This window comes from Sinohyriopsis cumingii, unplaced genomic scaffold, assembly GCF_028554795.1.
Source record: "Sinohyriopsis cumingii isolate HCF-2022 unplaced genomic scaffold, ASM2855479v2 utg001164l, whole genome shotgun sequence".
Taxonomy (NCBI): Eukaryota; Metazoa; Mollusca; class Bivalvia; order Unionida; family Unionidae; genus Sinohyriopsis; species Sinohyriopsis cumingii.
Window position 1 is genome coordinate 398,961 of NW_028315966.1, and position 12,813 is coordinate 411,773.

A 12,813-nucleotide genomic window follows, 5' to 3' on the forward strand; every position below is an offset into this window, starting at 1 on the left:
TTCATCATTTCAAAGCATACTGATTTTGTATGCCTGTATCATTTCATCATTTCAAAGCATACAGATTTTGTATGCCTGTCTCATTTCATCATTTCAAAGCATACAAATTTATGCCTGTCTCATTTCATCATTCCAAGCAAAATGATTTTGTATGCCTGTCTCATTTCAAAGCATATAAATTCTATATGCCTGTCTCATTTCTAATACATATTCTGTATGCCTGTGGAAGAATTTAAATGTAAAAACATTTACTTTATGAAATGATATATTTACATTTACTACATGAAATATGTATATTTGTATTTACTATATAAAATGGTATGTATTATATTTGTATTTACTATATAAAATGGTATGTATTATATTTGTATTTACTATATAAAATGGTATGTATTATATTTGTATTTACTATATAAAATGGTATGTATTATATTTGTATTTACTATATAAAATGGTATGTATCATATTTGTATTTACTATATAAAATGGTATGTATTATATTTGTATTTACTATATAAAATGGTATGCATTATATTTGTATTTTCTATATAAAATGGTATGTATTATATTTGTATTTACTATATAAAATGGTATGTATTATATTTGTTTTTCTATATAAAATGGTATGTATTATATTTGTATTTACTATACGAAATGATATGTAGAAACCTTTAGAATGTAATGTAAATATTTATTTCAAATTTGTACTGACACTATGATTACCATACAAAGGCATAATTCCCTGAAATTCAACCAAACGTTATCTTGGGACATAAAATAGCTACTGCAGATGGGACAGAATTTTGATTTCTTCAGAGAGCAGAATACGCGTTTCTCTGTCTTTAACGTTATTCAGCACAAGCTCGAACCCAACGCTGTGTACTTTTCAGACTTTCATTACTTTGTTTTCTGAGTCAGAGATGTTGCTAAAATGTCAAGAATATTGACTGTAAGATATTAATGCATTCAAAATATTTGGAAAAAAATCTTGCATGACTCATTTAAAAAATCTGTTTTGAATTTACTTATACTTCAGTCCCTCTACTTACCTGTGCTTTCTGCAGAAGCAACTCTAGACCAGTCAGAAACTTTATGATGGGGCTCACCACAGGGAAACCAAGGATCCTGTCCACTATCAGCAGCAGCTAAAATAGAAAGGAAATGGTACACTTAAATTCTTTTCTCCATCTACATCAAACTTATTTTGTAACATCACATTTAAGGATGAGCATTTTCAGGTAAAAATAATTTATATACTGTTAAAAATCACAATACATATCTTCATGACCTCTGTAACTTATAACTGGTTTAAACTTAATTAAGTAAAAGCTTTCTAACCATAATGACAAGCTGTCGCTGCAATAAAGAAATGCATATACATGCAATGTCTAAAAATAATACAAGCAGGATAAAGAGTGTAAAAAGCAACAAAAGGAAACTGAGATAAGACAATGTGATCTGCCATCATTCACATCAACAAAAAAGTAATACCAATAATATTAATATTAATAGTAGTGATATGAGATTCGGGAATGTAAAATGATGTAAACTCTCAAAAAATAGAAGACTTTTTATTCAATGTTTCTGAGTTTGATGGCCTGGTCACTTGACAAAAGTTGATATTTACCATTTTCTGATTTGGGTGGTGATCATTTTCAGAGTTGGATGTTGAGGCCACTGGGACAAATTCTGGTATTTTCCTGTTTCTGGGTTGGATGGTCTGGCAACTGGGACAAAACCTGGCATTCACCTATTTCTCAGTTGGATGATGATGCCACTTGGACAAAAGTTAATAGTGGTGATATGAAATAATGGAATGTAAAATGATGTAAACTCGGATATTATAGAAGACATGTTTTTTTACCTGTTTCAGAGTAGGATGGTCTGGCCACTGGGACAAAAGTTGGTTGACTCGCAATACAAAGCGGTCTAGAACTGGCTGACACTGGATAACCTCTGACACATTAGGATCGTGATATATGTCATACACATCGGGGACGCTCAACAGAGATGGATACTCCTGAAATTTAAGATGATATGTGTTGCTAAAGTATTGAAGATGAAAACGAAAAGTTCAAACTAAAGGAATGGTGACCATTTAGTTTACATAAAACAACCTCAACTACCCCGTATTCCACCCCTATCCCATGATGTGGATGAGTCTAAACTTGTGCAAAAATCATGTGAAAATATAGTGAATACAATTCATCGACAAGCCTGTTTTGTTATTATGACCATAATACTGTGTTTTTTTTAATGACTCAGAAATTTATCCTTCCCAGTTTCATGCACTTTTAAATGCCCTGTACAGAATCAATCAACGATAGGAAAAAATGGACCATACTGAGGAAAATCGGATTCAAGCCAGAAAAAAGCATAATTCCACTTTAAGACCGAAAAAAAAATCATCAATGCCAGAAAAGAAAGTCAGCAAAGTGTGAAATTTACAACAGTGACCATTACTGCACTAATGCAGATGAAATATACTAAAATCATGACCTATTTTAAGTACAATCCTGAGTAACAAGATTTTCTCAACCAAAGATTACCAGAGACATTGCAGCTTTATTATGTCTACAGCAGTTCATTCCCAGTAAAAAGTTTACTTTATCTATGCATGTTTCTTTTACACATCATTAGCTAGATTTTGACAGCTTTGGAGCAGGAAACAAAAAACTGACATGGAGAATAAAAACCTCGGACAATATGTTTCTGCATTGTATCTTTTTTCAGTAGATTGTTTACATCTGAAACATTGCCATCATACAAAGCTGGTATATGAATGAAATGCAACATAAATTTAATTCCTATTGGTGAAGGAAATCTGTTAGGACTGACTTCAATTCTAATCTTTTAAAACTGTACCTGCTTTTCTCCACTGATGGCAGACATTACAGAGGCCTGCTGTGTGGCACTCACAAGAAGATGACCTCCTAATAACTTTGAATCAACATCACAGGCTGAAATGGGGAAAGAAAAAAAGGAATGCTTATTAATAATAACTCATGTCAATCAGTGGATGGCTAAAATACATGTCACTGAGTGCCACTTGCTTCAATAATCACATGGTTGAAGTACATGTCATGGAGTACCACATGTTTCAATAATCACATTGTTAAAATACATGTCACTGAGTGCCACTTGTTTCAATAATCACATGGTCAAAATAAATGTCACTGAGTGCTGCTTGTTTCAATAATCACATGGTTAAAATACATGTCACTGAGTGCCACTTGTTTCTAATCACATGGTTAAAGTACATGTCATGGAGTACCACATGTTTCAATAATCACATTGTTAAAATACATGTCACTGAGTAACACTTGTTTCAATAATCACATGGTCAAAATAAATGTCACTGAGTGCCACTTGTTTTTAATCACATTGTTAAAATACATGTCACTGAGTGCCACTTGTTTCTAATCACATGGTTAAAGTACATGTCATAGAGTACCACGTTTCAATAATCACATTGTTAAAATACATGTCACTGAGTAACACTTGTTTCAATAATCACATGGTTAAAATAAATGTCACTGAGTGCTACTTGTTTCTAATCACATTGTTAAAATAAATGTCACTGAGTGCTGCTTGTTTCAATAATCAAACTGGATCTACTTGCAAAACATCTGGTAAATTTAAGCAATAATTGCTCAGATTACAAGTTTGTCAAGCCAAAGCACAAATTATCATGCACAAATTCAAGATGAGCACTCTAAAATCTTCAAAAGATAAAAATCTGCAAACAAAAGGAATTATGTACTCTTACAAGATAAATCATAAAGTGTTTTCATAGGTATATATATAAATTAAAAATGAAAAATCATAAAAATAGGGTTAAAACATATTATATAAACCACATTCATTTAAAAAGTACAAGACAATAATCCAAGAGCTTTTTAACTGAGTTTATCTAAAAAAAACTTGTGTAATATGGTTCAAATTGATACACCCAACAAGAATGTGTTCCACTGTCAGTGGAGACTGGCATGGTATGCACAATGGTTGAGGTTCACCCTTCAGGTGGTATACACAAATTAGGTACATATATGTGTATCCTGTACTTGAGTAACACAATGAACTTTGCAAGGCAAAGTATGCACTTTTGTTGAGTTTCAACCTTCAATAGGTGTGGTTGGATTAGGTACATGTATGTGTCCGGCATTCAAGTGATACTATGAACTTTGTAAGGCAAGGGTTGCCCTTGGTTGAAGTTCACTATTCAGGAGATATGCATAGATTGGGTACATGTATGTGTACTGCATGTGAGAAACACAATAAAACCAGTGTTTCCCTTTACCCTCATTTATGCTTCAGGGACCCCCAAATTGTTTATTTGACCCCCAGTTCTGATATCAAAATTCGGTGTTTACTCAGTCTGACCCCCAGTTTGGTAAGCAAGGGGAACCCTCAAACTTACATACCTATGGGATTAAAACAGTTCATAATTTAGGGGTAAAAGGAAGTAAAAATGTAATACTGGATACCACTAAAAAAAGAATTATAAAATAAATGACATTTAAATAGTAATGGATAAACAATTTAATGAGTACAAACCTAATGTTTAATTTGTTTGCAAATGAACCAAAGATGATGTGATTATTAATACAGTAAAAAAAAAAATTCTTCTAATGCACATTATCCAGACTGTTCTCTTACATTGAATACCAACTTGTTCACCAAAATTCAAGTCATTAATTGATTTCAATTTAATATTATGGTTGGCTGATTTTCCAAACAAAATCACTGACTCCAACAGGGATGGGATAACTTACATTTTCATCTGTGGTATAAGTTCATCGGTCTGACCTCAAATGGGGGCACCATGTAATTCGGACTGTACCAGAATTTGGAAATGTGAATCTAAGCAAAGTTATTATGAAAAAGTTGAGGCACATGGGTTGAATGTGAATGTTACCAACATTTGCAGGAAAAAGTTGAAGGGCATGGGATCAGTTTAGATTAGTGGGCACTGTTCAGAATATACCAAATTAACAATCTATTTAAACTCAGACAAAATATAACCAGACTGAAAATACTTACAAACTTTATCACAGATTAGCTTGCCAAGTTTTACTGCTACAGAATAGCTGGAAAGAACTGGTTCAACCCAATGTTGAGACTGGAGAGATCTTGATGAAACTGGCTTGTACCACTCTGTTCTCACAAGACCTGAGAACACCTGGTTGTGAACTCGACACATCTGATGCATCTCTGATTCCGTGATCAAAAGGTGGGACTCCAGTTCAACATCTTTCTTCTCTGGTGTATTCTGTATGCTGTGAGAATGACTGTCTCCCAATTCATTTGGCTCAACCAGATCTTGGAAACTCTGAAATGAATTGGGATTATTTACTGCAAAGATACCCAAGGAAGATCAATCTTCATATACATGTATCCTACAAATAACTTTGTCTAAAACAATTTGCATCAACTAAGTGAATTCATTATGCCAGTAGGAGTTATATAACCAAAACAAAACAAGAGTCTCTCTAAGGGACTGATCATAACAGGTAAAAAAAAATCCCCAAAAATCCAAAATAAAACTATTGCTTTTTAACTGCTGAATGTTGAAAAAATCTTGGATATACAGATGCAGTCCCATGATTTTCATGATGGCTGCAATGGTGGCCAAATTGGATTTTAGACTGGTACTATCTTCCTTTAGGACCTACTGGATATCATAGCTATCGAAGTCCCCAGTTATGCTGATGGTGGCTACTTCACAGCTTAACTCAAAAGATACCGATACTGACTGCAGAGTTGCTAGATCTAATATTTTTTGCTTGTTATATGGTATATTTCTCTGTCAATTTTTATGGAGAAAAAAAAAGATTCTGTAATCAATTTTAAGATCACTTTGTGAGATCTCAGGTTCAACAGGGCCAGAAATGTACCCTTCTGAGACCTTTTTGATCAATGTGCCAGTAAATGGTGTTGTCTTTACCATATGTAAAATTTGGAGACTTGCAGAGCTAAAGTAAAATCAGCAACTAATGATCCAAAGTCTATGGACAAGGAAAGACACAGCACTTACCCATGTATACAGCATGTACAGCATTTATGGGAATGTTTGAAAATATGCTTCACTGAACACTTGACTGACGTTTTTGTTTATCAGATTTAATGACCCAATGAACACTGCATGAATTCATTTTACAGTTACAATCCAAAACAAGACTAAGTATTAATAAGAATGTAAGCAACCCAGCCAGAAGTCTTAATGAATACAAAAAGCAATTCAACCTAAAGAAAATTCTCAAATACTCGGTGTCTAACTTTTTTAATGCATCATGCAAAATTGAACAAAAGCACATATGAATAAAATAATCATACTATGCTAAGTATTAGTAATTTAAGGGAGACAATCAAAATAGTCATTTAAACTATTACAACACTGATAATCAAACTAATCTAACCTCCTGGTAGACTGGAAAGCTCTCTCTAAACTCTTCTTCCTCTATTGCCTCATCATTTCTCTCATCCCCATGGGTCTGGGACTTGTACCGATAGAGTGAGGCATTCTCTTCCTCAGCTCTCCGCCTCCTGTCTTCCATAGCCTCCCAGGAAGAGATGACAAGTCTCAGGTTAATTGATAGTGTAGAAAGAAGATCCTCAGTTACCTCCCCTCTCAGTAAAGCCTCATTTCTCACATGCATCAGGCTACTTTGCATCAGTCTGAAAATTCAAGGAATAAGTGTTAAGTCAAAAGTTATCTGACGATTCAAGGGCTTAGTGTTATGTCATGAGTTATCTGAAAATTCAAATGTTCAGTCATAAGTTATCTGAAGATTCAAGGTTTACATGTAAAGTCAAAAGTTATCTGATGATTCAAGGATTCATTGTTAGGTCATATGTTATCTGATGATTCAAGGATTAAGCGTCAGGTCATAAGTTATCTGAAGATTCAAAGATTCAGTGTTGTCATAAGTTATCTGAATATTCAAGGATCAAGTGTCAAGTCATAAGTTATCTGAGGATTCAAGGATTAAGTGTCAAGTCGTAAGTTATTTGAGGATTCAAGGATCTATTAAGTGGCCAATTAAAGGGTCAGAAAACCCGAAATCATTTAAGTGGTATCATTCAAAATATTCTCTATAAAAATCTACAAACCAATTTAAATGACAAAAATCCATACTTGTTTGTTTTATCATGCTCACAAACCAGTATATCTAAAATCCACAGTCCAGACTACTGACTGAAAAATCAATGGCAGAGAGATGACTATTAACTTGTTCATTGGAATGCAACTAAATGGAGTTAGTATTGAATGAAAATGGTGCACTCTTGACCCATCAAAATTGTACAAATCTTGTAAGTTCTGCTTCCCAAGAATGAATGGCCCAATTGGCAATTTTAAAAATTACATTTTTCTTGTGATATATCACTGTTCCTCTTTGAAAATGATACTTACAGAACAACTAAATTGGTTGCCCTGATGGTCATCCTGAAAATCTTTACAGAAGAGTGATAATGAGTTTTAAAATGGCTGCCATGGTGGCCATATTTGATGTCAGAGAAGTAGCATTTTCATTTATGACAAACTAGACATGATGGGAAACCTTTAAGCGACACTCCCATATCCATACAATCATTCATTTATGATGGTCACTGTGCCAGTCATATTGGATGTCCAAGTGCTTGTCAGAAGAGCACCATTTTCATACAGGAACTAGTACACCTCATAAGCAGCATTTTTGTGAAAACCTCGTGTCAATATGAACATCTCAGATTATACAAATGTAACTGTAAATTCTGAAGTGGAGGCAGGAAATTTTTTAAATGATGAGATTGTGAGATATAACAATATACTAAAGTTTGATATGAGTGGGCATTCATATTTCCATGGAGATTTTACTTGAAAGACTTCTTATAATGTCTAGCAGGTCATATGTCAAAATAGTGCTGGTCTGATATTCAATATGACTGCTTTAGCATCAATCTTTAAAATCCAATCACTTGATGTGAAACAAGTATTCTTATTCCCCCTCCAATAGATATTTAACCTTTGACCTTTGACCTATAGTGAGATAAATTATTTGGAGACTGAAGTTTCTTTTACTGACCAATGTGAAGATTAGGGTCAAGGTTGTGATGACCATTACTGGCTAAAAAATACATTTCAAAACAACAAGTTTTTTACCTATAAAATTTGATACTTGATGGACTGACAAAAGATGGAAGGATAAAAACATGGTTGGATGTATCGGTGACCACTGAGTTGCACTCATTGTACCACTAAGCAGGAGTCCAAAGAATAATTCTGTTCACATATGCTGAATTGTAAAAAGAAGAGAACAACAGATAGCTTTTCAAGAATAGACACAAAGGAGAATGGAAAAGAGTGTTCAATGTAGAAGTTTGTAGACAAGGTACTGTATGTATTGATAAAAGTGAAAAAGCTTCATATCCATTTAAGCAAGGGAACTGACCAGATTTTCATTCCAATACAATGTCTGAGGATAATGTTATAAGCTGAAAATGCAACTGTTCTCACTTTGGTTAACAGCTGTGAATGGTTGCTGGTTTAGGATAAGTGGTGATAACAACCATTTATAAAATGCTTGCCACTGCAAAAAAAGCTTTTGTGCAATTTTACATTGCAGTTCACAAAAATGATCAAGCCATTATCCATTTTTTTAAACAGTAACTTTAACGAGTAATTCAATGCAAAGTAAGTAAATAAATTGATATTTCCCCATATTTTCAGAATATCTAACGATGCCATTTCATTTTTATCACTATCTTCTCTTTCTAATCTCCTTATGGTTATTAACTTCTCAAATATATAATTGGGGAATCTGACTTTTCCTCTTTATCAGGAGATTCATTGATTCTACACACACACACCCACACACAAATGCAAGTCTGAGATACACCACCTAAAGAAGATGTCTTGCTCATTCTTGTTCACCTCCTCTGCTTCCCCTAAAACCTGGACTACTGCCCTGGTCTGCTGAAGGGTGTGGTCTGCACACAGAGTGGATGCCAACTGACCACATGTGTGCCACTCATCACATGTTGTGGGGAATCTACAGAGCATGGTCAAATGCCTCTCCAGTCCTATGGATATATCCTGCAGAATAAAAGAATATCAATGGTAAAATGTATTTCCAGTCCCATGGATATATCCTGTGGAATAAAAAGATATCAATGGTCAAATGTATTTCCAGTCCCATGGATATATCCTGCGGAATAAAAAGATATCAATGGTCAAATGTATTTCCAGTCCCATGGATATATCCTGCGGAATAAAAAGATATCAATGGTCAAATGTATTTCCAGTCCCATGGATATATCCTGCGGAATAAAAAGATATCAATGGTCAAATGTCTTTCCAGTCCCATGGATATATCCTGCGGAATAAAAAGATATCAATGGTCAAATGTATTTCCAGTCCCATGGATATATCCTGCGGAATAAAAGAATATCAATGGTAAAATGTATTTCCAGTCCCATGGATATATCCTGCGGAATAAAAAGATATTAATGGTCAAATGTCTTTCCAATTCCATGGATATATCCTGCGGAATAAAAAGATATCAATGGTAAAATGTATTTCCAGTCCCATGGATATATCCTGCGGAATAAAAAGATATCAATGGTCAAATGTCTTTCCAGTCCCATGGATATATCCTGCGGAATAAAAAGATATCAATGGTCAAATGTATTTCCAGTCCCATGGATATATCCTGCGGAATAAAAAGATATAAACTGTCAAATGTATTTCCAGGACCATGGATATATCCTGCAGAATAAAAAGATATCAATGGTCAAATGTATTTCCAGGACCATGGATATATCCTGTGGAATAAAAAGATAGTAATGGTCCAATGTATCCACAGTGCCATGGATATATCCTGCAGAATAAAAAGATATCAATTCAAGAATGATAATCATCTGTCTTAAAATATGATGATGCAGAAGCTTACTATAATAATATTGTAAATTGAGTTTCCCAAGTGAAATTAATATTTCCGCTGTTGATCATTATATTAAAACATGCAAATAATAATAATAATAATATTAATAATAATAATGATTATTACCTATAAATGAACTGATCATAACCTTCCTATAAGAGGGAAAAATTACAACTGACCCAAAACTGACTCCAACTGCCTGCTAAAATCATCAGTCAAGCACATCTGATGAAACAAATTTATTGCCCGCATCATCAGGGGGCAGTTTTAGTCATTTCCACTACCCAACCCCCTTTATCTTAGTGCTTTATATTTTAGCATCAGAATTGCAGAAAATGTTGACTACTATGCCAGATTTACATTTAAATTGTGACAAGAAAAGAAACAAAAAGTGCAGTTTACTTTTAAGTTGTCTGCATTTTAATTTGGCTTGTTTGTCTGCCTTATCTACATTTCAAAATACCACTGAAATGACGGGTTGGCCATCATGCCATCTGTTTTTGCCCATCAAGCATACATCGGACTCATATTTAGCACCATTTTGGGGTTCAATATCACTCACTGGTATCTCTATGAACATTATCCAAGCTCCACTAATTTGATATACTTCCTAACTTTAAAAATAAATTCTATTCATCACAATAATCAACTAGTATTTGCCAAATGAAATAGTCAGCTAATGATGAACCATGCTAAAAATCAGCCATTTTGGGTCTCCTCGATAGCCATATTTTGCTCATTTTTAAAACTTCCTACAAACTATGACAGAATGCATGTTATGGGGCCCAATGTGCCCATCAATTTAGTTTAACAGCCATTCATGTCAATCTGAATAAACCAGATGTGTAAACTGTTATAAAAAAATACATGCCGTGACGAGCTACAATATCTCTACAACCCTGACTTCTGTCAACGCAAGGACTTTCAGGCTGAATGGCTGAATAAAACTGTATACTGCGCGGAGTACATTTTCATATGTGAAATTAATTTGGGGTAGTTTTTTCATGCAATACTGCTTTCCAAGTGTGTGAATTCATACATATTTTGCACAAACCATGTGATCACATGCCCTGGAAGAATCTCTGAGGTTTCACTAAACTTACATTTATTGTCTTCACAGAATATCACTGTTCATCAGTGTCGTTATTCAATTATTTTGAGGCAGGGATTCTAATGTCTTTACAGATTGTCGCTGTTCATCAGTGTCATTATTCGCTTATTTTCGAGGAAGGGATTCTAATGTCTTTACAGAATGTCACTGTTCATCAGTGTCATTATTATTCAGTTATTTTGAAGAAGGGATTCTAATGTCTTTACAGAATGTCACTGTTCATCAGTGTCATTATTCGGTTATTTTGAGGAAGGGATTCTAATATCTTTACTGAATATCACTGTTCATCACTACTTACATTCAGTTACTTTAGAAAAGGGATCCAGCTCCCTTTACAGAAAATCTATGTTCACTGGTTTATTAGCAACCAGAAAACCCATGGAATATAGTAAGTTAGCAATATTTCAAATACAAAGAATATCCTGATGGTCATAAGAAAATGTCCATCTACAGAATCAGTAAACATGTACACAAAAATGAAGACTATACATTTTTCAAGAAAAGATTTTATGAACATTACGGGATGTACTCACTTTTGAAGTCTTACACCATGATGGTACTGCAGCAGTCAGCTTCAGCAGGTGTATGGTCTGTCTTGCTTTTGCCCATAACAGTCTCATCCCATGTAAAACCTGTTGACAGAAAGTAAGTTATAGGATGTTGTTGTTGTTGTAGGGTTTAAAGCCATTTTTCAGCACACGATAGCTATACATGGCGGCCAGTATTAATGGTGGAGGAAGAACCCGGGAAATACCGGAAAAAACCACTGACCCTCGAGAAGATACTGGGAAGCTTTCTCAGATACCCACATTGGCCGAATCCGAGACTCGAACCTACGCAGACAGAGGTGAGATGGCAGTGATCCGTAACAGAGAGCGCTTTAGACCACTCTGCAGTTATAGGATGTCTGCTTTTGTCCACCAAAAAAAATAATTACAAAGCAGCTAGAAATGATGTGATCATTATAAAAAAAATTCCTTCTTCCTCTATTTTATGTAGTTTTAACAGCACTTTACAACCGCTCTGGTGGCCTAGTGGTTAGAGCATCCACCTTGGATGCGGGAGGTCGTGGGTTCAAAAACCCTGGGCCGAGTCATATCAAAGACTTATAAAAATGGTACTAACAGCTGCCTCGCTTGGCACTCAGCATTATGAGGTTAGTGTTAGGACTGGTTGGCCTGGTGTCAGGATAATGTGACTAGGTGAGACATCATGCTACATGTCTGCGACATGATGTCCCAGTGCTAGACATCACTATAAACGGCCACACTGCAGACATCATGGCGATATGACTGAAAAATTGTTATAAAGCTATGTCAAAACTCCGAATCACACACACACAAAAGCACTTTACCACATTACTGGCTATAACAAGCCAAGGATATGCGAGCTAAGTGCATTTCTCAATGACACACCTGGGCAGCTGACTGGGACTGGCATGGGTAGGTAATTTCCCAATGACACACCTGGGCAGCTGACCTGGACTGGCCTGGGTGGGTATCAAACCCGTGACCCTTGTATTATGAGACTCACTCTCTAAAACCTGAGCTACCATGATTCCCATGACATCTTTCATATGATTACATGTGTTACCTATGACACCATTTATATGGTTACATGTGTTACCTATGACACCATTTATATGGTTACATGTGTTACCTATGACACCATTTATACGGTTACATGTGTTACCTATGACACCATTTATATGGTTACATGTGTTACCTATGACACCATTTGTATGATTACATGTGTTACCTATGACACCATTTTTATGGT

The 12,813-nt window shown here is 34.8% G+C and overlaps 1 protein-coding gene across 2 annotated transcripts in view; it reads right to left on the minus strand.

Annotated features, from left to right (window-relative positions):
- The window catches only part of LOC149772822 (midasin-like), a 270,606-nt gene that overhangs the window by 93,322 nt on the left and 164,471 nt on the right, over nucleotides 1-12,813 (minus strand). For both annotated transcript variants that reach the window (XM_089947241.1, XM_089947240.1), the window contains exons 61-67: nucleotides 11,568-11,666; nucleotides 8,883-9,076; nucleotides 6,420-6,678; nucleotides 5,044-5,332; nucleotides 2,866-2,960; nucleotides 1,865-2,020; nucleotides 1,050-1,145 (exon numbers count right to left, since the gene is read on the minus strand). In XM_089947241.1, the coding sequence (XP_089803367.1) occupies nucleotides 1,050-1,145; nucleotides 1,865-2,020; nucleotides 2,866-2,960; nucleotides 5,044-5,332; nucleotides 6,420-6,678; nucleotides 8,883-9,076; nucleotides 11,568-11,666 (1,188 nt within the window). The remainder of the gene's footprint in view (nucleotides 1-1,049; nucleotides 1,146-1,864; nucleotides 2,021-2,865; nucleotides 2,961-5,043; nucleotides 5,333-6,419; nucleotides 6,679-8,882; nucleotides 9,077-11,567; nucleotides 11,667-12,813) is intronic.